This window comes from Marmota monax, unplaced genomic scaffold (genome assembly GCF_021218885.2).
Source record: "Marmota monax isolate L192 unplaced genomic scaffold, Marmota_monax_Labrador192_F-V1.1 WCK01_AAM20220418_F8-fsc00010, whole genome shotgun sequence".
NCBI lineage: Eukaryota > Metazoa > Chordata > Mammalia > Rodentia > Sciuridae > Marmota > Marmota monax.
This window is the reverse complement of record NW_026692321.1, coordinates 17,805,264-17,829,715: the sequence shown is the minus strand read 5'-3', so window position 1 is coordinate 17,829,715 and position 24,452 is coordinate 17,805,264. Positions and strand designations below refer to the sequence as shown.

General features: G+C 43.0%; 1 protein-coding gene and 1 pseudogene across 18 annotated transcripts in view; one reads left to right on the top strand and one right to left on the bottom strand.

The window, feature by feature from the left end:
• Positions 1-24,452, top strand: part of Dtnb (dystrobrevin beta) — a 234,482-nt gene that overhangs the window by 198,455 nt on the left and 11,575 nt on the right. For 13 of the 18 annotated variants that reach the window (XM_058578414.1, XM_058578416.1, XM_058578412.1 and 10 more), the window contains one exon: positions 4,005-4,025. The exons of the other annotated variants lie outside the window; for them this stretch is intronic. In XM_058578414.1, coding sequence (XP_058434397.1) covers positions 4,005-4,025 — 21 coding nt within the window. The remainder of the gene's footprint in view (positions 1-4,004; positions 4,026-24,452) is intronic. 18 annotated transcript variants of the gene reach the window in all.
• LOC124090676 (ATP synthase subunit g, mitochondrial-like) lies at positions 12,992-13,837 on the bottom strand (annotated as a pseudogene).

The window sequence follows — 24,452 nt, the reverse complement described above, 5'->3', positions numbered from 1 at the left end:
TAGATCACTGGCATAAGTCCTGGTATCGTAAGGCCTGAGAATCAGAGGAGCTCCTGTGTCCAAGGGCAGGAAGAGATGAATGCCCCAATTCCAGAAGAGAGAGCAAGTTTGCCTTTCCTCTTTTTTTTCCCTAACCCCAAATCCCGAATTTCTTTCTAACTTTTGTCTTATAATTTCAGCAAAACAAACAGGACCCTGCCACCCCATCTTATAGGATCCCCTACCAGATTTAAATGCCTTATCATTTACCCACCTGACAGGGCTGAGGCCATTCAGACTAGATGAATTTGTAAACACAAGCCTAGAAATGTTGTCTTTTTATCCATGGAACACAATTCACAGTTGAAAATCTGATGTCTTTAGTAATGTCCAGATTCCTAAAGGAATTACAGCACAATCTTAATTTGTGTATTATATACATTCCCAAAAGGTCATATATAGAAGTCAGTGGCTTCTATTAAAATCTCAAAGATGTTTTCCTACTATTAAAAAAATTATACCAACCCATAATAAAAACACCCTTTGGACTCCTAATTTTAATTTCAAATGACTGTCCTCCTTTCATTGATGTTCAGTCTGTTAGTATTTAATTCGCTCATAAAACAGCTGTAAGCAGTTAGTCAAATGGACAGTTGAGACACATGGTCTGGGAGGCTCATAAATTAACATACATCACACAGTGAATTTCCATTTCACAGGGAGTTATTTCACTCCATAGCGTCAGTAAAATATTTTGTACTTCATTTTTTTATCTGAAAAAGTGATCATGTAAGTAAGTATATATAAAAAGTTGCACCATTGTTTATTAATTCAGTCAATAAAAATTTTCCTCAAATATTCTTTTTGGGGAACAAGGCATGGTAAAAACTAACTACATGTTTATTTTACAAAAATGTGTTGAGTTCCTAAAAACCTAGCATGCTAGGTTTTTGGTAAGTGATGGTGAAGAGACTCAATCCCCATCACCAAGGAGTGTCAAGGACTTTCTTCTCAGTTGTTTTTTAATTTTGATGATATAATATACACTGATTTTCAAATACCCATGTTTCTCTACATATCTTTTCCCTACATTTTTTCTTGATTAGTGAGTATATCAATAACCTGTGCTCAAATTTCTTATTTAATCTAGAAATGGTTGTGTGCTGGTATTTCTGTTTCTAATGCATGCTTTCTTGTTTTTCTGTGTGTGTGTGTGTGGGTATGTGTTACTGAGGATTGAACCCAGAGGTACCCTACCACTGAGCTACATCCCAAACCCTTTATATATTTTATTTTGAGACAGGGTCTTGCAAGGGGGCCAGGCTGGACTCAAACTTGAGATGGCCCTGCTTCAGATCGGTCTCCCCCCTCCTCCCTCCCTCCCTCCCTCCCTCTCTCTCTCTCTCTCTCTCTCTAGTAGTAGATGGACAGAATGCCTTTATTTTATTTACTTATTTTTATGTAGTGCTGAGGATCGAACCCATTGTTTCACGCGTGCTAGGTAAGGGCTCTACCGCTGAGCCACAACCCCAGCCCCTGCTTCAGTCTCTTGAGTAGATGGAGTTGCAAGGTATGTACCACTGTGCCAGCTCATAGTTCCAATATTGCTTTTGAAATACACTTATATACAGATAAATATATAATATACAGATAAATAGATGTATATACAGATAAATACTGATGTTTTGAATTTCAACCTCATTTGCAAATGTTTATCTAGCTAGAATGTATATTTTTGTGTAGATGATCCCAGAAACTATGCCATTACTTTGGCCACCGGGCCAGACCTTACCCCATGTGGAAGAAATTCAAATTTTTAGATATCATAAGCAGTTCTAGGATTTGCACTTTAAAATTAAGGTATTATGACCCCTTTAAATCAAGTTTGGGCTCTGTCCGTTGTCATCAGTCAATGTTTACTGATTCCTGCTGACTAATTGATAACAAAAAGTTCTAAGACCTTATATCTAACCTTTTCACAGTGTTGACAGAGCCTTAAAGACTTTATCTGAATAACTGTGTGTGTTTTAAGTTGTACAGCTCCATCCTAGGTAATACTTTGCCAAAGTCCACAAGTACACATGGGGACCTTGAAGTCCTGAGGATGATAGCCTGTCCACCAACCCCATCCTAATGTGACACATGTGTGTACTGCCAATCATAATGGTTTCATGTCTTTGAACAAACATATATAGCAGAGTCACCACATGAGCAAGCATAAAACATTGCTGGAAAAACAGTGACAATTGGGAGGTATCTGAGAAGTAGTTCTAAGAGATTACAAACTGGTTTTTTGAGCTGAGAAAGGATTTCAGGCTGTGAGAATTGCCCCATTTCTCCCCTACCATCCCAATTTCCATTTCAATACTTGGTAGCAGCAATAAAAAACATGTTTTAAGATTGTTTAATAACTCTCCTATGGCTGTTTGCCTTGCCTGCTGAATGTAAGCATTGTCCAGCACCAGCGGGAAGCCTGGCTGCAAAGGGAGATAACTTCCCAACTGAAAAACTCCCCTGGGACTAGAGCCCTATGTGCACATGCATAGGCAGGAAGCCTCTGCCTTCTTCAGGTGAATGAGCTGGTACTCAGGGCCACCTGTCTGGGTTCCCTGGGTGTTAGATTTGGTCAGTACCTGGCAGCTGACTTCTGATAAGAAAAACACCTCCCTGGGCAGAACCAGAACTGCCTCAAGGAATTTCTTGCTGTTCATTTAATTTCTAGTTCGTGTCTGGCCATTGCACAAGTGAAAAATATTGTCTCCCAAGTTTTTACTTACCCTCTCTCTCTTTCGCAATTCCTTTGCTTAACTAAAATCACTCTGCTGTCACACCTAGACCTGCACACTTTGTGACAGCAGGAATACATGTCCATTGCTAAGACTCCCAGACTTGTGTTCAGTGGAGATGGCCTGCACATGTGGATCCAACTTAAGTAGAGCCATTGCAGCCACTTTAATATTTACATACTGGAGCAAAGAGCAGATGCTCCCTGACCACAGACACCCACAATGAGGCACAGAAAGAGGAAGAAGAAATCCACTAAAAGACAGAGTAGGGTAGCCAAAGAGCAAAGGACCGAGGAGAAAGAAACTCGAAAGTGTTTATCTCATCTTTGAACTTTGTCTGCAGTGTCTGATGGTGCATTCATTTTGTCGGTCAGCTGGGATTAGCAAGGGCCATCACTAAAGGGTTCTAAAAGTCAGACCTGATCTTTATGCCTTCTGCATAAAAATTACCAAATAGACCTGCATTATATTAATGAAAAACCAAGACTGAGAATTCTGTTTTGAAAGGCCTTCTGAAGCAATCTGCGGTTTATTGGGGGAAGTGGGCATGTGCTCCCCTGAAAAAAAAAAAAAATTGGAAGCGGGTGCAGTTCCAACATGTTTAGTGGGGCGAGGGAACTAGAAAAGAAGCAGACCAAGATCGAATGGAACTGCTCCCTGGAAACTTAGAGAGCAATGGTTCTCAAACTCGAATGAAAGACTCTTGGAACACACTGCTGTGCCCCATTCTAGAGCTTTCATTCAGTGGGTCTGGCCAAATTTGTATCTTTGGTAAGTTACCAGGGGATGCTGATGCTGTTGGCCTATATTCCACACCTTGGAACTAGATAGGTGTACCAAATCACTTGTAAATCATGAATGGTGACATAGAATAATGGTTAGGATCTTAAGCTATGATTGAATTTCTTCTGTCAGTTTACCCTAAATAGTTATGTGACCTTAGAAAGTGAGGCTCTCTTGGCCTTTAATATCTGTAAATTAGGAAGCTGGACTAGATGGTTTCTGAGATTCTTTCCTTTCAGTTCTATAAGTTAGCATTGAATTAACTGGTTGTGGCAGAGGCCTGCCATTTGCTGTGTCCCATTGATGCTCTTCTACTGGACAGGCCCTTTGATCTCAGAACCCAGGGTCTGGCTTGGTTTGCCTCATTTCTTCTATCATTTCTTCCCAACATTTGTGGTGATGGCATTAATTTCTCTCCTTTTCTCCTCTGCCTTGTTTTTTGTTCATCACTTCTAGGAAGAAGAGCAAAAGCAGGCAGTAAGTGCACTTCAGAATTCTCCTCTGGACTCTTGCTCCTGTGCATGTTCTTCTGTTCCTAATATAAATGTTGCCTCCTTCCCTCTCCCCTTCCTGTACCACATCAACTCTGAGGAATTGGTCATGTGTAAAACCCTCAGTAGTTTCCTCCATGGTGTCTAAAATGGCCTAAAAGTCCTGGTCTTGTTTACCTAGTGGAGCATGTTCTTACTTGAAACCAGAGCTCGTTTAAATTTTTTTAAGTGCACATCTGCTGTGTTTATTTAAATATGCATGATTAGCCAGGCTATCATTGCATTTTCCTGCCCTTTCCTGTTCTGCTCTTTTATGTCTAGAGGGACTTTAATTGCTTGAACCAACTTTCCGGGTGGTGGGGGTGACCTTGGGTCTAAATGCTGTGGCATGAATGAATGTGCATGGAAATGATTAGTTCTTCAGGTAACCCAAGGTGTCTGACAATCTTGAATAAGCTGCTGGACACTCCTGCTCCTCCAGCCCTATTAACAAAATTACTGAGGACAACTGCACAGAAAGTGGTTTGTCGCTCAGAGCAGCTGCAGGGGGACCTTGGGGTTTCTGAGTTATGTGGCTGTCACTGCATGATGTTCAGGGAGGGTGGATGTTCTTCTTTTTCCTGATAGCCACACAAGAAAACCAATTGAGGGTCTATACACAGGAGTAACTTAATTTGTTTATATAAAATAGTCCAGTTTTCAATGCATACATTTTCACATAAGCTAAAGCTCAGTTTACCTCAGGGAAACTAAAACTCAAGAAATATAAATGTTTAGTTTAAAAATCACCCACTTTTTTAATAAAAACACAAACTTGTCCTTGTTTTAGATTAAGAATGAGAATATAAAACATGCTCATTTTTTTCCAGTTAGGAGAGCAGTGGAATCAGCACAGAGCAGAGGAGAGGAAATGAAGAGCCAGGTGATGAGGGAGGGGCAGGAAAGGGGGGTGAAAAGGGACAGCAAGTCAGGGAGAAGGAGGAGGCCCTGGCTGGGAGCCGCCAACCCAACAGCTTTAATGTAACAAAAACTGGTTTGGTTTTGTTCTTGCCTGGAATTGGTTTTGCCGTTTCCCTGATTCACACAAAGTTTTATCTCTTCCATCTTTTGGCACTTCCATTTACAAATGTACATTTACAAAGCAGAGGCTCAATCCCAGGCTTCCTGTGCTTCTACCAGGAAGTGATATGCATCACTTCCTTGTTCAGAGCAAGTCACATGACCACACTTACCTTCATGGAAGGGGCAGGGAGGTATAGTTTTCAAGTGTGCTTAAAAATAGGAGAGAGCAGAAGTTTAAAGCCCCCCTCCCAAGTAGGAGAATGAGTGAGCTGGGTGGAGGGAAGGAAGCAGACCACTGATCCTTCCTCTCCTTTTCCCCTCCCATTTCCCTAGTAGTCTCATCCCCACTTGTGCAGTATGGCCTTCGTGCTGATCCTGAAGTGTCACTCCCCCAACAGCTGCAGAGATGCACTTTACAGCTAAAGCTACTTGCTGGGAATCTACTTCCAACAGTCTTCCAGACTAGCATCTCCTGATTTCACTCTGTGAAAGAATGGGAAGTGCCCTTCCATTATCTGAGACCTCTCTTTCAAAGAGGGTAGACATCATGAATATTTATTTTAACACTAGTAGTAGAGCTTCCCTACAGTATGTTTTTTTCAAATTTTATGGAATAACATGTAATCTAAGAAATCTAAGAATGCATCATTGTGGGTGTTTCTTAGGCCAAGTTAAAGCTAACACTGGGGGTTGGGGTCATAGTTCAGTGAAAGGGTACTTGCCTAGCATGTATAAAGCCCTGGATTCAATCCCCAGCCCCATATTAATAATAATAATAACAACAACAACAATAACCTTGAGCAGAGAGAGAATTAAATTAAGCACACTCATTTCAGTGACTTTTTATTCTGCATGAGATCATCATCCTCTTAAAGTGGGCAAAATGGGAAACGGATTGCTGCAGACTGCCACTCATAAGCCTCTTGTATGTGGTCTTATGAATTCTCCACAGACAGGGTCCTGAGCCATGTCATAGTCATCCCAGTCTCCTAAGTCTGTTCGTAACACCAATGGGTACAGATAGTTTTGTCCTCACTACAGATGGCTTTCGCCACCATGGTATGAGATAGGGGATGCTGCACTGTTGATCTAGGCAGAAATCCCCGTTTGTCCACCTCACAGGCTTAAACTGGACCCACCTAAGGCTCAGCCCTGAGGCTCTAATTTGGACTAAATGACTAATTTTACATAATTTAGTGCAGTTTTTCACTTGTGTGGCTGAAAAGACTATAAAGCTTTAGAATAAGCCAGGCATGGAAGCTCCTACCTGTAATCCCAGCTTCTCAGTAGGCTGAGGAAGGAGAATCACAGGTTTGAGGCCGACCTCAGCAACTTAGCAAGACCCTGTTTCAAAAATAAAAATAAAAAGGGCTGAGATGTAGGTCAGTGGTAGAGCACCCCTGAGTTCAATCCCCACTACGGGGAGAAGATATCCTAGCTATTTTGTTTTAACCCACATCATTGTAGAGTGAGAGACAAAAAAGTAAGAGTATTAAACACCGGGCTAAGATGTAACCCATTCTTTATCCCAGACTCTGGCTAGCATAGTTTGATTTTTTTTTCCTATCAAAATACATTATCTTATATAGGTAATAAAGCAATTGTAGAAAACCTGTTTTTTTCAGGACTGGGTATTGAACCCAGAGGCATTCTACCAATGAACTACATCCCCAGTTCTTTTTATTTTTTGAGACAGGTCTCACTAAGGTATCCAAACTGGCCTTGAACTTGAGATCCTCCTGCCTCAGCCTCCCGAAAATTATAGGTGCATACCACCACGCTCAGCTATAAAAGACTTTTTAAATGAATTTACTAGACATGCTTCCAAAAACAGGCTCTATAAATACATTATAGTGAACTTTTAAGATAGCCCACCTTCTTCTCCCCTTCCCAGGGATTTACTATTACTACCATGATCCTATTTACAGAACATTTCTAACATACATTTTATGGGGGTTTCATGACACACAATCTCTAGTTCACTGCAGACACCAACTGTTAGTCCCACAATTTAATTCAATTCTGACACTACCTGGAGTTTACCCAGAACCCATAGGTTAAGGACTCATCTCACAAGATTGACCCCTACTTCCGTCACCAACTATAAGTAGCACACACTTATGTCTGATTTAACTGCAAATCGTGACCCCTTCCCTAAGTTCAATAATTTGCTCTAATGGCTCCTGGAACTTGGGGAACACTTCACTTGCTATTAACAGATTTATTATAAAGGATATTATACAGATAAACAGCCAGATGAAGAGGGCAAGGTCCAGAAGGGTCCAGAAGCACGGGAGCTTCTATCCCTGTGGTGTTGTAGTTCTCTACCTCCTGGGCTGTGAGTGCCTTCACTAATCCCAGAGCCTCTTTGTTGAGGGTTTATGGAGGTTCTGTTAGATAAGCAGGATTGAGTAAGTCATTGGCTCTTGGTGACCAACTCCATCTCCAGCCCCTCTCCCCTCCTCAGAAGTCTCGTGAGGTTTGAAGGTTCCAGCTTTGTAATCGTGCCCTGGTCTTTCTGGCAGCCACCTCCCATGTTGAGCTGTCTAAGGGGCCCTGACCACCAGCCATCTGATTAGAATGTAAAGGACCCCCCTTCACCCTGGAGATTTCAAGGATTTTTTAGAAGCTCTTCTGCTAAGAATCTGAGAGGAGAGATGTTTTAGTCCGCTTTTTCATTGCTGTGAAAAAACATCTGAAAGCAACAAAGAGGAAAAATGTATGTGGTGCTCACAGTTTCAGAGGTCTCAGTCCATAGATGACCACATTGGTTGCCCTGGGCCCAAGATGAGGCAGAATATCATGGCAGAGGGGCATGGCAGTCAGGAAGCAGCTCAGAACATGACAGTCAGGAAGCAGAGAGACTCTGCTCACTAGAGTTTATATTTAGTAAAATATAAACCCCAAAGTCATGCTCACAGTGGTCTACCTCCTGCAGCCACGCCCTACCTGCCTACAGTCACCATCCAGTTAATAGCTATCAGCAGCCAGGCACAGTGGTGCATGCCTGTAACCCCAGCAGCTCGGGTGGCTGAGACGGGAGGATCACAAATTCAAAGCCAACCTCAGCAAAAGCGAAGAGCTAAGCAACTCAGTGAGACTCTGTAAGTAGAATAAAAATAGGGCTGGGATGTGGTTCAGTAGTTGAATGCCCTGAGTTCAATCCCTGGTACCCCGGCAAACAACAACTATCAGCAGATTAATACGCTGATTAGATTAAGGCCTTAATAACCTAATCATTTCATCTCTCAACTTTCTTGCATTATCTCACACATGAGTTTTTTGGGGATACCTCCTTCAAATCTAAGTCCTAATAGAAGATCAAATGCATACTTACTGTCTCACAGAATCACAGATTGCTTTGGCTTTGGGGAACTTGAGAATAATGGGAATGACTGTTACTTTAAGAACTTTGAGGCCAAAGGTCGGGGCATAGCTCAGCGTAGAACCTTGGCTTCAATTTCCAGCACTCAAAAACAAATTTTAAAAAATAAATCAAATTTTAAAAAGCTTTGTTGCTAGAGTTTTACATTCAGCCTCAGCCAAGTGCTCTGAGTGTCATCAGGACTGGTGATTCTCCTGCCTTTCTCCTTCCCTTTCCCTTCTTAGATCTAAGGGTCATGATGAAGGACAGAATGGCCTATGTCAGATAAGACTCCACTGAGTATCCAGCCCATTCTGTGGTTTAAGAGGCTGGGGATTAGACTGTGTCAGATGGGACAGGGTCAGTCAGGCTCAAGATCATCATCAGGATACAATTAAAGGACTTTGCTTTCTTTGCTGTTGTATCCCCAGTCACTAGCTCATCCTGTCCCATAGTAGATACTCAATAAATATTTGTTAAATGATAACCAGTAATAACCAAAAACTGTATGAATTAATAATTGTATTAATTGTAAGGAACAAAACTGGTTTTAAGTACCTATAACTGATTTTGCTCAAGATACTCTCACATGATAGGTAGACCCTTTCAGGAAACTAAACTATAGTTCAGAAATATATAAAGGAATTAGGAAAACAAAATTCAGTGTTACTAAACAAATAGGAACATCAAGGTAAAATATTAGTATTATTAGCTCTATTATTATTGCCTAAAGAACAGATAATGATTATGTAGAATAAAATTGCCCTCTTTTTTCCTAACACAGATAATCTATAAAGAGCAGGATATCTATAGTCATTTGGGAATATTCTAATCATTGCTCAATGCCAGCATGTTACAAAGGACACACTAATGCAACAGCATGCTGAAGAGGACCCTACTGGCCGTAATGTACATGACTGTTGGTGTGTGCACTGGAACCCTGGCTCTCCTGACTCTAGATCAAACAAGATCTCAATTTAATTTGTTCATATTCACTCTAGGAATGTCTCAGGGCTCCATTTTTCCCAGTAACTCAGTACATCATCAAACTTCATTGCTGGATCTCTTGCAGCCAATGAAATGAGCTGTCCAAGGCAAGGGGTTGAGTTTATTCATGAAGTTTGTGTTTCCTTAGACAGATCATTCTGCATGGCATATCCATGGGAACACGAGGCTCAAAGATGGCAGCTTTAGATAGTAGAAGTTATTTAAGGATAGAGGAGGCTGCCACAGAAGTGACCGTAACCCAGGTTAGTAGTGGGGTAATGTAGCTGTCACCCTGGAAATGATGTAATTAGAGGAACCTTTGGGGGCTGCTAAGAGACTATTGCCCTGCTTAGGACGTCTCCATGCTTAGGACCTACCTCTCTTTTTATGTCAGTAGTTGGGGTATCAAGTGGAACCTTGCCCTCACGCCCTCTCTGGTCTCCAAGCCCCAGACAGTCCACAACAACAAAGCAAGCAGGGTTTGGGCTGACTCCCAGAAGTGTGCATTTTTGATCATGGCTCCACCAAATATGCCTCAGAGGAAGGACACTCAGCATTTAGTAACCCATGGCCAACCTACAAGGGCTCCCACAAACCTCATGAAACTCACTTTGTAATTTGAGAGAAAGTCCCCCCCAAAATCACCCTACATGACAACAAATAAGTACCTCCTCTTTTTCCATCAAAGAGATTGTTGGTGCACCCCTTGATGCTAGCATGCCTCACGGTCATTTCCCCTTCCTGATTCCTTTCACCTTTGTTCACCTTTCATCAGGAAGTGATCCAGATTCACATGCTTCTGAAGTCGGGGTTCTCTGGCCCCACTATGCTCTGACTTAGAAGCTTGACTCTGCTTCTTCCTGAGAGGTAAAGAGTTACCATTCCTTTGTTTATTCAGCAGTGTTTTACCACATGTGCTCAAGGCAACAAGCTTGGGCTCTCAGAGGATGAAAGGATAATATCACCCTCAAGTAGTATGAAAGTAATTTTGCAGCTGACACAGTGCCCTAAATGTAGTAACTCAAGCCTGCTCATGTTTTCCTGAGCCTTCTGCATCACTGCTGCCCTCCTGTGTTTGCAATGCATGGATGTTCTTTGGTAAGTGTACTATCTTACATGACTGTCCCACAAACCCTTAGTCTGGGTCCCAGTCCCAGGATATGTACATATGTCCAGAAGTCCAATTGCCCGCCGAGGCTTCTGTCTGCCATGTGTGTTCATTCTTTGGCACCTGTGCTTACTGTAGGCATCTTCAGTTCCTTTTTGGGTTTTTTGTTTTTGTTTTCAAAAAAAAAAAAAAAAAAGGAAATACTATTTACAATATCAAAAGTAGATATCTGTATGTCACTCCCCCAAGTTTTTCCCTCAACTTTTTTTTTGCGGGGAACTAGGGATTGAACCCAGGTGCACTCCACCACTGAGTTATAGTCCCAGCCCTTATCACTTTGAGGCAGGGTCTCACTAAATTGCTGAGGCTGGCCTCAAACTTGCAATCCCCCTTCCTCAGCCTCCCAAGTACTGGGATTACAGGTGTGCACTACCATGTCTATCTCACCCCCAAAACTCCCTGAATATCCACGAGGAGTTTGCAGTATGAAGATACAAGGGGAAATGTACTTGGCATCTGTACAGTGTTTATCATCACTCTCATCAAAGACAAGCTAAAAGGTTTCTCTCTTTTTTTTTTTTTCAGTTGCAGTTGGACACAATATCTTTATTTTATTTATTTTTATGTGGTGCTGAAGATCAAACCCAGGGCCTTGTACTTGATAGGCAAGTGTTTTACCGCTGAGCCATAACCCCAGCCCTAAAATGTTTTTCATTTACTTTTTTCCCCCAGTGCTAAGGATGGAACCCCAGGGCCTCACATACTCTATGCAAGTGATTTACCTCTGAGCTTCCCCTCCTGCCCCTCGCACCTACTTTTTATTTCCCTTCTGTATTATATTCCTAACTTTCCCTCCCTTAACCAGAATGCACACAAAATATGAAAATTGTGCTCCAAGGTCTCCAGGAAAATTCTCTCCACGCCCAACTAGAGAAATTCTCTTTCCATGGAAGAATATTGAACTTCTAGAACACACAAACTCCCCCAGTCTGAATCTCAGCAAAGGATTAACAGAAAAAGATGAGTGAAAGATGCCATCTCTGTTTGGAGCCTGAGAACCTGGAAAAATGAAGAAGTAAAAGGAGGATAGGAGGACCGGGGCTGGCTCAGTGGTAGAGTGCCGAGGCACTGTTTTCTATCTGGCACCAAATAAAAATAGAGGAATTGTGTCCATTAAAAAAGGGGGAGGGATATGATCCGGATTAGGAAGCGGAGGTTGATCTGACTTGAGACATATTAGGTTATGTAGAATAGACAGGCAGTAAGAGTGCATGCTGCGCACTCCTGCTCTGTAGAGATGGCTGAGACCTTCAGTACCTTTATTATTATATATTATTAGTAACTTAAAATGATAGGAAATTTGCTATTTATTAATTGCTTCCTCACTTCAAAATTTAGCTCATGCCTTTAGCCAGGAAACTACTAACTTTAGCTCCTAGTTTAACAGGAAACTAAGAGAGAATCTAGAATTCTCTCAGACCTGTGGCCACATCTGACAAATGTGCAGGAGTCTATCCTTGGCCTTGAAGATTCTAACTAAATCTGAGACTACTGGTAGTTTCCCTTCCTTCCACAGCAGCTCACTGCCTAGAAGGAAAGCCCAGGACAGGGCTAGGGGTGTAATTCAGTGCCTGGCATGGGCAAGGCCTGGGCCTGATCCTGGGCAACACAACAACAACACAGCACAACAACTGCGTGGATCAGCTTCTGCAGGACGGCATGACTCTGAGTCATCTCCAGGCAGGTTTTTCTCCTTGGCATGGCTGACCATAACTCTGGGGCCAGATAACTCTTTTGGGAGGAGCTGTCCTGGGCATGGCAGGATGTTTAGCAGCAACCTTAAACTCACCCACTAAATGCCCCCACCCTCAGGCCCTCAGCTGGTTAAACTGCCCCAGTTAAGGAGCCCTGCACTGAACCCAGAGCATCTCTCTGTGATCCTCCCGTGAGCCTCCAAGACACTCAGAATCCCCATTCTGATATTTGGGTTTGGCATGAATATGAAGAGATTTTTGGTCTCCTTCCCCACAGGTCACTCCACTGTCCATTTGTGTGGGGTATTTCATAATTATCCTCATCAGCCTGTGAAGTAGATATCATCCCCATTGTCAGATGAAGCATCTCAGGTGCTGAGAGGTTAAGTTGCCCAAGGGCACACAGCTAGTAAATGGAATCCAGACTAGGTCCACCTAATGGCAAAGCCTGGACGGCAACCACCACATTATATAAACAGGCACTCAACAAAGAGTGGAGTGTTGTTGGAGAAGATGCCATACTCCACCACATAGGTTTTGTAAGATGCAGTTAAATTTGACTCACTGAATTTTTTTTTCTGACACATCTGATTTTATTCAGATAGCAGTCGAATCATACATGGTCCAAGAAAACCCAAACAATAAATCAAATAAAATCAGATGTTACAGATTAGTCTTCAAACTTTATAGCCAATGATGCCATGCTTGGCTATGCTCTCTCCAATATAAAACCACATCCACACTTCAGTAGCCACCAAACCATCCAACACAGCTTCCTTAACTGTGAGCTGTTTGAAGCTACCAGTTTGAGCACTGTTGTCTGTTTTTTGTTGTTGGTGGTGGTGGTTTTTGTTTTTTCAGGCTCTTGAGTAGTCTTAGGGATCTCAGCAGGGGTTGGAGGAAGAGCTCAACCTTGGCAAAATGCCAAAATATGGCCAGTTGAGGATTTGAGTAAGTCACAGCAGCATTCACCAGTGCGAGGGCCTTCTCTGAGTGGTTACACACAAACTGGGCCATGGTCCTAGGGCAGAAGGTCCATTGCCCCAAAAGACCTGCTGAATGTCACCCCCTAGAAGGACCCACCACTCACTCACCGAATTTTAAAATACCACTGCTGCTGGTCTGGTAACTGATTAGCGTTGAATGAGGACCACGCTTTCCTGGAGCCTATGTTAGTATTTGTTTATAATATGGAATCTTCGTGTTTGATCTTCATTTTTAGAGATTTTTCTCTTGGTGAAGTCCCTGATCATTTGGCTGAGAACTGGCTTTGAAATACTGCAGTAAGGACTAATAGGGAGAGCAAATCCAAATAGTACTGGGCATCCCAGAGAAACAAGTAGAAAGAGTAATGCTAGTGTTGGGTTTATGAGCTTCCCTAGCTGAAAGTTCAAATTTAAACTTTCTTTTGATCTTTGGGCTTATGGCAAATTTTAATAGGTTGTTCTTTGTCCCAGAAATTCAGTATGCCATCTCTCTTCACTAAGAAAGTTAAGTCAACACCTTACCTCCCACCCCTTTTATAATATGGAATCTTAGTGTTTGATATTCGTTTTATAGAGATTTTTCTCTTGGTGAAGTCCCTGATCATTTGGCCGAGAACTGATCCCAGAGTAGGCTCACTCTTCTATATAATTTAGTGTGGCTTCAGCAGATACAGTTGTGGGTTGAGAACCATCACCTTCTGTCATTGCCAACATTGTCAGTCCTGGGACACCAGCAAGCCACCACAGAGAGTGAGGTCATGTGTGAGCTCTGGTTTCCTGATGTGATACAGGAAAAGCCGGCGGCAGCCCTCTGCAGAGGGACCTCACCCTTCTATCAGACACCTGTGCATTGACAAGACGTGAGGCTCTCTTCAGCCCCATTTGGGGTGTTTAGGAGCCAGGTTCATCTTCCACAGAATCTGCTGACACGGGCTGAGGATGTGGCTGAAGCAGTAGCACGCTTGCCTGGCATGCGTACGGCCTGGGTTCGATCCTCAGCACCACATACACACAAAGATGTTGAGTCCGCTGAAAACTAAAAAATAAATATTAAAAATTCTCTCTCTTTAAATAAATAAGTAAGTAAAATAAAGATATTATGTACAACTAAAAAATAAATATTTAAAAAAAAAATCTGCTGACACAAGCTCACAGGTGACACCTTGCTAAGACAGCTCTGCAGGTGCCTTCTTTCCCTGCATCCGATCCAGCCCAGAGGGAACCACAGCCTACACTTCGCTTGCTGCCCATGGCTGTCTTTCTTGTCGCCTCCTATTGTCTGTGGCTCCTGTCTCCAGCCCTTACTCCCAGCAGTCTGAACCCTTGTCAGGTGAGGCAATCATTTCTCATCTTGCAGCAGGACATACAGTGTGGTAGCAGATAACCTGTCCCCTTGCTCCTGCTTCTCCCACAGCTGATGAGGCAGCTGGGTCCCCCAAGATACAGCTCAGCGGCAGCATGGCTGGCAACAGTGTGTGCTGCTCTCACCTCTTCTTTTTTTTTTTTATTGGTTGTTCAAAACATTACAAAGCTCATGGCACATCATCTTTCATACATTTGACTCAATTTGGGTTATGAACTCCCATTTTTACCCCAAATACAAATTGCAGAATCACATCAGTTACACATCCACATTTTTACATATTGCCATATTTGTGATTGTTGTATTCTGCTGCCTTTCCTATCCCCTACTATCCCCCCTCCCCTCCCCTCCCATCTTCCCTCTCTACCTCATCTGTTGTTGTTCAATTCTCTCCCTTGTTTTTTCCCGCCCCCTTTCCCCTCACAACCTCTTGTATGTGATTTCGTATAACATTGAGGGTTTCCTTCCGTTTCCATGCAATTTCCCTTTTCTCTCCCTTTCCCTCCCACCACTCGTCTCTGTTTAATGTTAATCTTTTCCTCCTGCTCTTCCTCCCTGCTCAGTTCTTAGTTGCTCTCCTTAAATCAAAGAAGACATTTGGCATTTGTTTTTTAAGGATTGGCTGGCTTCACTTAGCATAATCTGCTCTAATGCCATCCATTTCCCTGCAAATTCCATGGTTTTGTCATTTTTTAGTGCTGCGTAATACTCCATTGTGTATAAATGCCACTTTTTTTTTTATCCATTCATCTATTGAAGGGCATCTAGGTTGGTTCCACAGTCTAGCTATTGTGAATTGTGCTGCTATGATCATTGATTTGGCAGTATCCCTATAGTACGCTCTTTTAAGGTCCTCAGGGAATAGTCCGAGAAGGGCGATAGCTGGGTCAAATGGTAGTTCCATTCCCAGCTTTCCCAGGAATCTCCATACTGCTTTCCATATTGGCTGCACGAATTTGCAGTCCCACCAGCAATGTACAAGTGTACCCTTTTCCCCGCATCCTCGCCAGCACTTATTGTTGTTTGACTTCATAATGGCTGCCGATCTTACTGGAGTGAGATGGTATCTTAGGGTGGTTTTGATTTGCATTTCTCTGACTGCTAGAGATGGTGAGCATTTTTTCATGTACTTGTTGATTGATTGTATGTCCTCCTCTGAGAAGTGTCTGTTCAGGTACTTGGCCCATTTGTTGATTGGGTTATTTGTTATCTTATTGTTTAATTTTTTGAGTTCTTTGTATATTCTGGAAATTAGGGCTCTATCTGAAGTGTGAGGAGTAAAGATTTGTTCCCAGGATGTAGGCTCCCTATTTACTTCTCTTATTGTTTCTCTTGCTGAGAAAAAACTTTTTAGTTTAAGTAAGTCCCATTTGTTTATTCTTGTTATTAACTCTTGGGCTATGGGCGTCCTATTAAAGAATTTGGAGCCCGACCCCACAATATGTAGATCGGAGCCAACTTTTTCTTCTATCAGGCACAGAGTCTCTAATTTGATATCAAGCTCCTTGATCCATTTTGAGTTAACTTTTGTGCATGGCGAGAGAAAGGGGTTCAGCTTCATTTTGTTGCATATGGATTTCCAGTTTTCCCAGCACCATTTGTTGAAGACTGTCACCTCTTCTTGCCGAAGAAAGTGTTCAAAGTCTGTTCTTTTTTTTTTTTTTTCTAAAAGAGAGAGAGAGAGAGAGAGAGAGAGAGAGAGAATCTTTTAATATTTATCTTCTAGTTTTCGGCGGACACAACATCCTTGTTTGTATGTGGTGCTGAGGATCGAACCCGGGCCGCACGCACACCAGGCGAGTGCGCCACCGCCTGAGCCACATCCCCAGCCCATCAAAGTCTGTTCTTTATCCATCCCAGTTCTTCATACAGTCGTGGTTGCTTTGCCTAAACTTCAGACTTGCGACTTCTTTCTCCCAACATCATTTTTTGCTTTTCTGAGAGGACCTCTAAAAATAGGCAATACAGAAGCCAGTTTGTTTAATTTAAATACACTGCAGCAAAATGGAGGTAATTGTCCACACAGGCCATCTGCTCCCTGGCAGGTATCCATGTGTCAGAGAGAGAGATGAAGACTGACGTGTCCTCCGTCCTGTTGCCATGATAACAGCCAGGCTGAGAGTTTTTGATGCTGCCCCGCTGAGAACTTAACTCTCAACAGCAGGCTTTTGCCACAGCCTCTTGTCTGGGATTCATCACTTGAGTATAATGTGTACCAAGGAGACAAAATTCTTACCTGTTCTATGAGGGAGAAGAAGGAAAGGAAGTTCTATTTATGGAGCCCCTACTATGTGCCAGGCCAAGAGCTGTGCCATATCATTTTCCTGCTAAAGATAGCACCTTCTCTGCGTGCATCTGGCCTTCTGGCCAACTCTTTCTGCCTCAGCAGGTGAGTCCCTCTCTGTGCTCAGATGAGGGCTAGGGAGGAAACACTGTGTCCTCAGCTCACCTTCTCTGGCATTCTTTGTACCTGTTTTGGCTCCACTGTTAGATCTGTGTTCTAGATAAGGGTGTAAGTCATAGTTCCTATATTCTCCTTTCACATGTCTTGCTCTTACTGGGAATTTATTTGTTTGTTTGTTTGTTTATTATTCTAGGAATTAAACTCAGGGGTGCTTTGCCACTGAGCTAAGTCCCCAGCCATTTTTTTATTTTTTATTTTGAGAAAGGGTTTCACTAAGTTGATTAAGGCCTTGCTAAGGTGCTGAGGCTGGCCTTGTACTTAGGATCCTCCTGCCTCAGCCTCTCAAGTCACTAGAATTATAGGCGTGTGCCACCATGCTCAGCTCTGGAAATGAAATTGACTTATAAAATCATGGTTAGCTTCAGCTGGGCACTGTGGCACACACCTGTAATCCTAGCAGCCCAGGAGGCTAAGGCGGAGGATTGAGAGTTCAAAGCCAGCAAAAATGAGGTGCTAAGCAACTCAGTGACACCCTGTCTCTAAATAAATTACAAAACAGGGGTGGGGATCTGGCTTAGTGACTAGGTACCCCTGAGTTAAATCCCCAGTACCCTCCCCCAGCATCCCCCCCAAAAAAGAAAGAAAATCATAGTTGGCTTCAGCAGTAAGAAGTCTTGGTTGGTTCATATTCCTTCTGGCCTGAGAAACCTGGTGCTGTGTCTGGCATGGTGGCCCAGGCCTATAATCCCAGCATCGTAGTAAGACTCTGTCTCAAAATCAAAAGGGCTGAATATGTAGCTCAGAGGTAAAACACCCCTGGTTTCCATCCCCAGTACTGAGAGGGGGGTGGGAAGGAAGGTGGGACTGTGACCTGTGTGCTTAGGTTTCTCCTAGCAGTTGATGTCATTAGAAGATCTGTGCACCCTCTTAGTCTTTCTACTGATTTGTTTTTGACCTTGTCACTCTTTAGGTCTCAGTCTCCTCAAATAAAAAATGAACATCGACCTAAGACAGGCTATTTTCCTGTGGTCATGAACCTCTAAAATTGAAAGCATAATTTCTAAGTACTGTTTTTGGAATGTGATCCACGCCTTTCTCAGGTTCTCAGAGTCTTTGCTGATTTGAAAAGTGAAGAGCCAGCAGCTCAGGGAGTTATAGAGATTGCAGTGCATCTCTGGCTCTACTTTCCCAGCAGAATTGTTTTCCACTCTAAGGGACCTCTGTATTCAGAGAACCTGAGTTACAGGACGTGTATTGTGTTGCGCCTTAGAACTAAACACAATAGCGTCCTGTAACTCAAGTTCTCTGAAGAACTGGGATTACAGTACTACCCTGTGTGTACTCAGGCCGTAGTTATAGGTAGCGTTACCACAAGATTCCACTGTCCTGTGTCAAGAAATCTTAAAACCCTGAGTGGCGTGCTGCAGCGCTTCCCTGCTTCACCAGGCTGATGCTCCCTCTTGACAGCTGCAACCCAGAATCACTCAGTGCTTTCATGCCGACCACTGGAAGCCTTATCCCCATTCCCTTGAGCCACCTGACTCATTCCTCCACCATACAGATTTCTGTGTGATTTTCAGGTTTCCCATAATCTCAGTGCCTACAGTGGGGTGCACAACCCAGCCTCCCACTCTGCCACTTATTCTGGGTTCCTTTGCCTTGAGCTGAGCGCTTGGCAGTCTCCATGGAGAAGGCCTGCCTCTCCAGCATAAAAACCCGTCTGTGCTTCTGAGGCAAGGTGCAGTTGCACATTGTGGCCCATGCCTTTTGGGTGGGCAGAGAGTTAACAGACGTACCAGATTCCTGAGTGAGGGTCAGCATGTTGCGGGGGCTGCTCTGCACTGCAGGCGCTGTGTCAAACTGTGTGCCATACGCTCCAGCTTGTACCTATGTAATTAGAAGGACCTGTCTCATACTGTCTTGTGGAGAGAGATGGTCCCTTTTCTGCATAATGCCTGCTCCCTGCAACTTCTCATCCACTGCATTTGCAAGAGCCCTCAGTGAGTAGCATCTCTGGTATTGATTCCTTTCATGGGGAAGGTATAGGTTGCAAGTAGAATATGTCATCATGTGACCGTGAAATGGCTGTGGAGCACTCAAAAGCATGTCCTTCACTTACAGAGTGATTCCAGCTAAAGCCAAAAGCAGAGCTCCTTTGGCATTTCTGAGAGGATATAACTTGGTGAAGATGATAGGTCAAGGAATGTTCTGTCTGAAAAAGACCTCAACAGTCAGTTAGCTGACCTCCCTCAGTTTACAAACCAGCAGATTGAGCCCCAGGAATGGTAAGGTATATTTGCTACACAGTGAAGAAAAGAAGCCAGGGCTTCTGGTCCATGCCTTTGTTGTTGAAGCGCTCTTCCTCCCTCAACACTCATCTAAGGCAGTGGGAACATCTAGGCTTGCCCCTTAGAGCCTGCAATTCCCCCTCTTCTTTGGAAAGCAGAGAAATACCCCTAGGTCCTGGTAATTATTGACAAAGTAAAGAAGTTCAATGTCAGGACAGACTAACATATTCAGATCCCTAGCTTATTCTCATTAGGAAAATGTTTTCCTGATTATCAATCTCTGCCTCTCTCCTCATCTGTAGGCATCTTTCTTGGGGTCTTTGGCCTGTCATGAGGGCCTCTGGTCCTGGTCTCACATCCCTGCATCTCTCCTTTCTCTCGCTATCAATCAAATGTCCATCACATACAACTGATCTGCTGATGTTTTTTTCTAATCAACCCTAGTGCATGTATTACCTTGTTTTTTCTTTTGGTACTGGGGATTCAACCCAACGGCAGTTTACCACTGAGCTACATCCCCAATCTTTTTTTATTTTATTTGTTTGTTTGTTTGTTTTAAAGAGAGGGAGGGAGGGAGAATTTTTTTTAATATTTATTTTTTAAATATTAAAAAATATTTAAGAACTCAGCGGACACAACATCTTTGTTTGTATGTGGTGCTGAGGATCGAACCTGGGCTGCATGCATGCCAGGCGAGCGCACTACCGCTTGAGCCACATCCCCAGCCCCTCTTTTTTTATTTTTGACACAAGATCTTGCTAAGTCCCTGAGACTGGCTTTGAACTTGTAGTCCTCCTGTGTCAACCTCCCAAGTGGCTGGGATTGTAGACATCTGCCATAGCTCCCAGCTAGTGTATATATTATCTATTGCTACATAAAAAATTACCCCAAAACCTAGAGACTTAGCAAAACAAATGCTGTTTATGGCACAGCTTCTGTGGGCCAGGAACCCAGGTGCAATTTCCTGGTCCTTCAGCTCAGACCCTCTCACAAGGCTGCAGTTAGCGTGTGGGCCAAGACTGTAGTCAGTTCAAGGCTCAACAGCTCATGTGGTTGTTGGCAGGTTCAGTTCGTCATGGTTTGTTGAAGTGAAGGCCTCCATTCAGTAATGGCTGATGGACAGAAGCCACCCTCAGTGCTTCTCCATGGGGTCACTCACAGGATGGCAGCTGACCTCACCAGAGCAAGCAAGCAGGAGAATGTGAGCAGTACAGTCACATTCATTTATAACCTCATCTCAGAAGTGGCATCCCCTTTGTCTGATTCATTAGAAGCAAGTCACTAAGTCCAGCCCACACTCCAGGAGAGGGAATTAGATCAGGATGTGAATGGAGGGGATCATTTGGGGCCATCAGATGTCTGGCTACCACATTTCGTTATCTAGTTAGTATTTCATATAAGGATTTACTGGTGGCTATAGATTTATTACTTCCTGGAGATTATTGCCTACTCTGGCTACTTTCCCACTTTCCATTACGGAAGAAAAAGGGTCAGAAACTTGATGCTCCTCATTGTCACTTAACAAGTATTTATTAAGCGTTTACTTGTGCTGAGCACAATGATGCCAAGAATGAAATTTAAGAAGCGAGATAGGGCTGGGACAAAAGCGCAGGGTGTAGTAGGAGCATCTCAGACAGATGCAACCTCATCCTAGAGGAGGGGGCAGCCTCACTGCCACTTGGAGGACCATCTGGAGCAGGTTAGTGCTGAGCTGAATAGTGCTCCTGGCAGAGAACTCAGGTAAGGGCCTGAGGGCAAGAGAGAGGGCACAGCCCTTTCAACAGGTTGAAAGAAGTGTCTAGCTTTTTTATCAAAATCAGCCAGTAACAGAGTCCATTGGCACCCCTGCACCCATGTATTCCTCATCCAGGACCAACTTCGCCTCTAGGCTTTCTGACCCTCAGCTTTGGACCTGGCCAGAACAGGTACATATTGGCGGACGGGACCTTGTCTCTTTGACCCACCCAGGATCCTAAAGTGGCATTACTCTGCCCAGACCATCATCTGCATGGTCCCCTAGCAGCTCTGTCCTGGCACTGTTTTATTCCAGTAAGATCCTAAAGCCAGTGGCTGGGGTTGTGAGACCTACGGGGAAATGTTTTTCAGTGTCCTTAGCTTTGCTCTGTCAACTGCTCTGAACAACTTCAAGGGTCTGGTTTTTCTCTGCTTCAGAAGGCACAGGCTAGGCAGTAATCCTAGAAAAAGGTCTGATGATTTTCACACTGAAAAGAGACAGTAGATGTCACTTCCTGGACCAAGAGTCCTACCACATGTTGCTGCCCACCTCTTGTCCCCTTCCCTGTCATCACTCTCATACGAAAATATTTGCAGAGGTTCAGTTTCATGTTACTAAAAAGAAGCAATATGTCCATCTTGGGGCTTGTGACTCTGACACTGGGGCCTCAGGTCCAACGTCTGGCCCAAAACGTGGGAAATTTGTAAGGACTTACCACATGCTTCATGCTGGGTTAGCCCTCTGAGGGGACAACATATAACTGTCATATAGCAAAGTGAGTTTGAATTTCACAGACCAATTTTTTCTTTAACTGGGTCTAATTTCCATCTCAAGTTCTCGTTCTGTCTGAACTGGACACTTAATCCAGGTATTTCCAGGCTAGTTCTTCATGAAGCCAGTCACTCAGAGATTCTCATCCCCCACCCCTGCACCTAAGAGTGATGCTGAGCCTCAGGGACTTAAACTGTGGTGCTGTGACCTCAGCGGAGAGATGTCAGTGTTTTCAACTTGATGGATGCTAAGACCTGGACCATGGGTGGTTGGGTCATGTCCTTGGTTGCAGGGAGGTCTACTTCTCTCAGGCAGTACTAAGAGCTCTGTGACAATACATCTGAACTCCCAGGCTCCCCGGCTCCCACAGTCCACAAGTGGCCACTTCAAGGGTCTAATCCCTCTCTGAGGTAAGAGACCACTAGGCTCACCATCTACACAGTTACCACCAACTTTTTGTTAGCCTGTGGGAAAACCACCAGAGCTAGGGAGCCTGGGACCCTGGAGTGGAGCTCTGCCAGTGTCCACCCATTGTCTCCCATCCCCAACTGCCAGACTGTCTACATCAGACTTGGTTGCCTTCTGTATAGATGCTCTTCCCGCTCTCCCTCACTCAGTGTGGACTGGGGCTGAACCTGCCAGGTCTGGCTGTGTGCACTTCCCAGCTCTGTCTTATGCCCAGAGGGCAGCACCTTTAAATCTTAGAGTCATGAATTTTGTTCATTATTATTTACCACATCTCCTATAAAAATAGCCCCAAAATAGGGGGTGATGGTGATCATAGGATAAAAGGTAGAGGAAGTACCAAAAGTGCAGTGATTAGTATATGATAATATTAACTGGCTAAACAGGATTTGTAAACCACTTTTTAAGAAAAGATAACATAACCTGAAAAAGTCGTAAAAATGTTTTAGAACCACTGATAAAAATAGAAGAGAATAATTGTCAGTGGAAAGTGATTATAAAAGTTAATAGTAAAATACTTGACATAGCAAAAAAAGAGATTCCATAATATCCCATAGTATAGATACATGGCATTGTTAATCCATTCATGAGTTAATGGACATTGGAGTTGTTTCTCCTTTTTGGCTATTAAATTGTTGCAAATAAATATTTGGTTCTATTTTCAGTGGACCCATTCTCATTTCTCTTGGGCAATACTCAGGAGCAGAATTTGCTGGGTTAGGAAACTGCTGAGAAGTTTTCCACAGTAGACACACCCTTTACAGTCTCATTGACAGGGTCCAGGGTGTCAGCCTCCCTGTCACTCTTTTGGGTTGTAGCTATTTTGGTGGGCATTAAGTGGTGTTGCATTGTGACTTAAGTTTCTATTTCCCTCATGATTTCTCTTGGCTGCACATTTCTCATGTGATCATCAGCCTGTTTGCACATCTTCTTTGGTGAAATATCCTTTTGAATTTTTGCCTCTTTTGTAACATGGGTAGTTTGTCTTCTTAGTGAGTTGTAGGAGTTCTTTATATGTTCTGGATACAAGGGTTTTGTTTTGTTTTTTGACATAATTTACAAATATTTCCACAATCCGTGTCTTTTTATTTTTCTTAATGGTGTCCTTTTTTCATTATTTCATTGAAATATAATTCACATTCCATAAAATTCACTAGGTTTTTTTAATATTTATTTTTTAGTTATAGTTGGACACAGTACCTTTATTTTAATTTATTTATTTTTATGTGGTGCTAAGGATCAAACCCAGGGCCTCGCCCATGCTAGGTGAGGGCTCTACCACTGAGCCACAACCCCAGCCCTGATTCACTGTTTTAAAGTATAAAATTCAGCATTTTATAATACATTCACAGAGCTATGCAGCCACTATCATTATCAACACACGCCATCAATCCCAAAGAGAAACCTCATGCCCATTAGCAATCATTCCTCATCCTTTCCAAATCCCCAACCCCAGCCTAGATGACCACTAATCTGCTTTCTATCCCTATGGATTACCTATTGCATATAAATAGAATCACACCATATATAGCCTTTTGTGACTGGCTTCTTCCACTTAGCAAAATGCTTTCAAGGTTCATCCATGTTGCAGCATGTATCAGTACTTCAGTCATTTTTATTATTAAATAATGTTCCATTGTATGGATGTAGCACATTTTATTGAAATCATTCATCAGGTGATGAACATTTGAGTTGTTTCTACTTTTTTTGACTACCCTGAATAATGCTGGTGTGAACCTTTGGACGCAGATTTTTATGCAAACATGTTTTCATTTATCTTGGGTATATACCTGGGAGTAGACTTACTGGGTCAGGTGGTATTCAGTGATTAATCTCTTGAGGAACTGCACAGTTTTACATTTCTACTGTCATTGTATGAGGAGTCCAATTTCTCCATATCTTTGCCAATACTTGTTATTATCTGTCATTTTAATATAGTCATCTTAGTAGGTGGCTATAATTATTATAATTATCAGACATTTCCCTAATGTCTAATAATGTTGAGCATCTTTTTGCATGCCTATTGGACATTTATGTATCTTCTATGGAGATACCAGTTTAGATGCTTTGACCATTTTTATTTTATTTTATTTTATTTTTTGGTGCTGGGGATTGAACCCATGGCC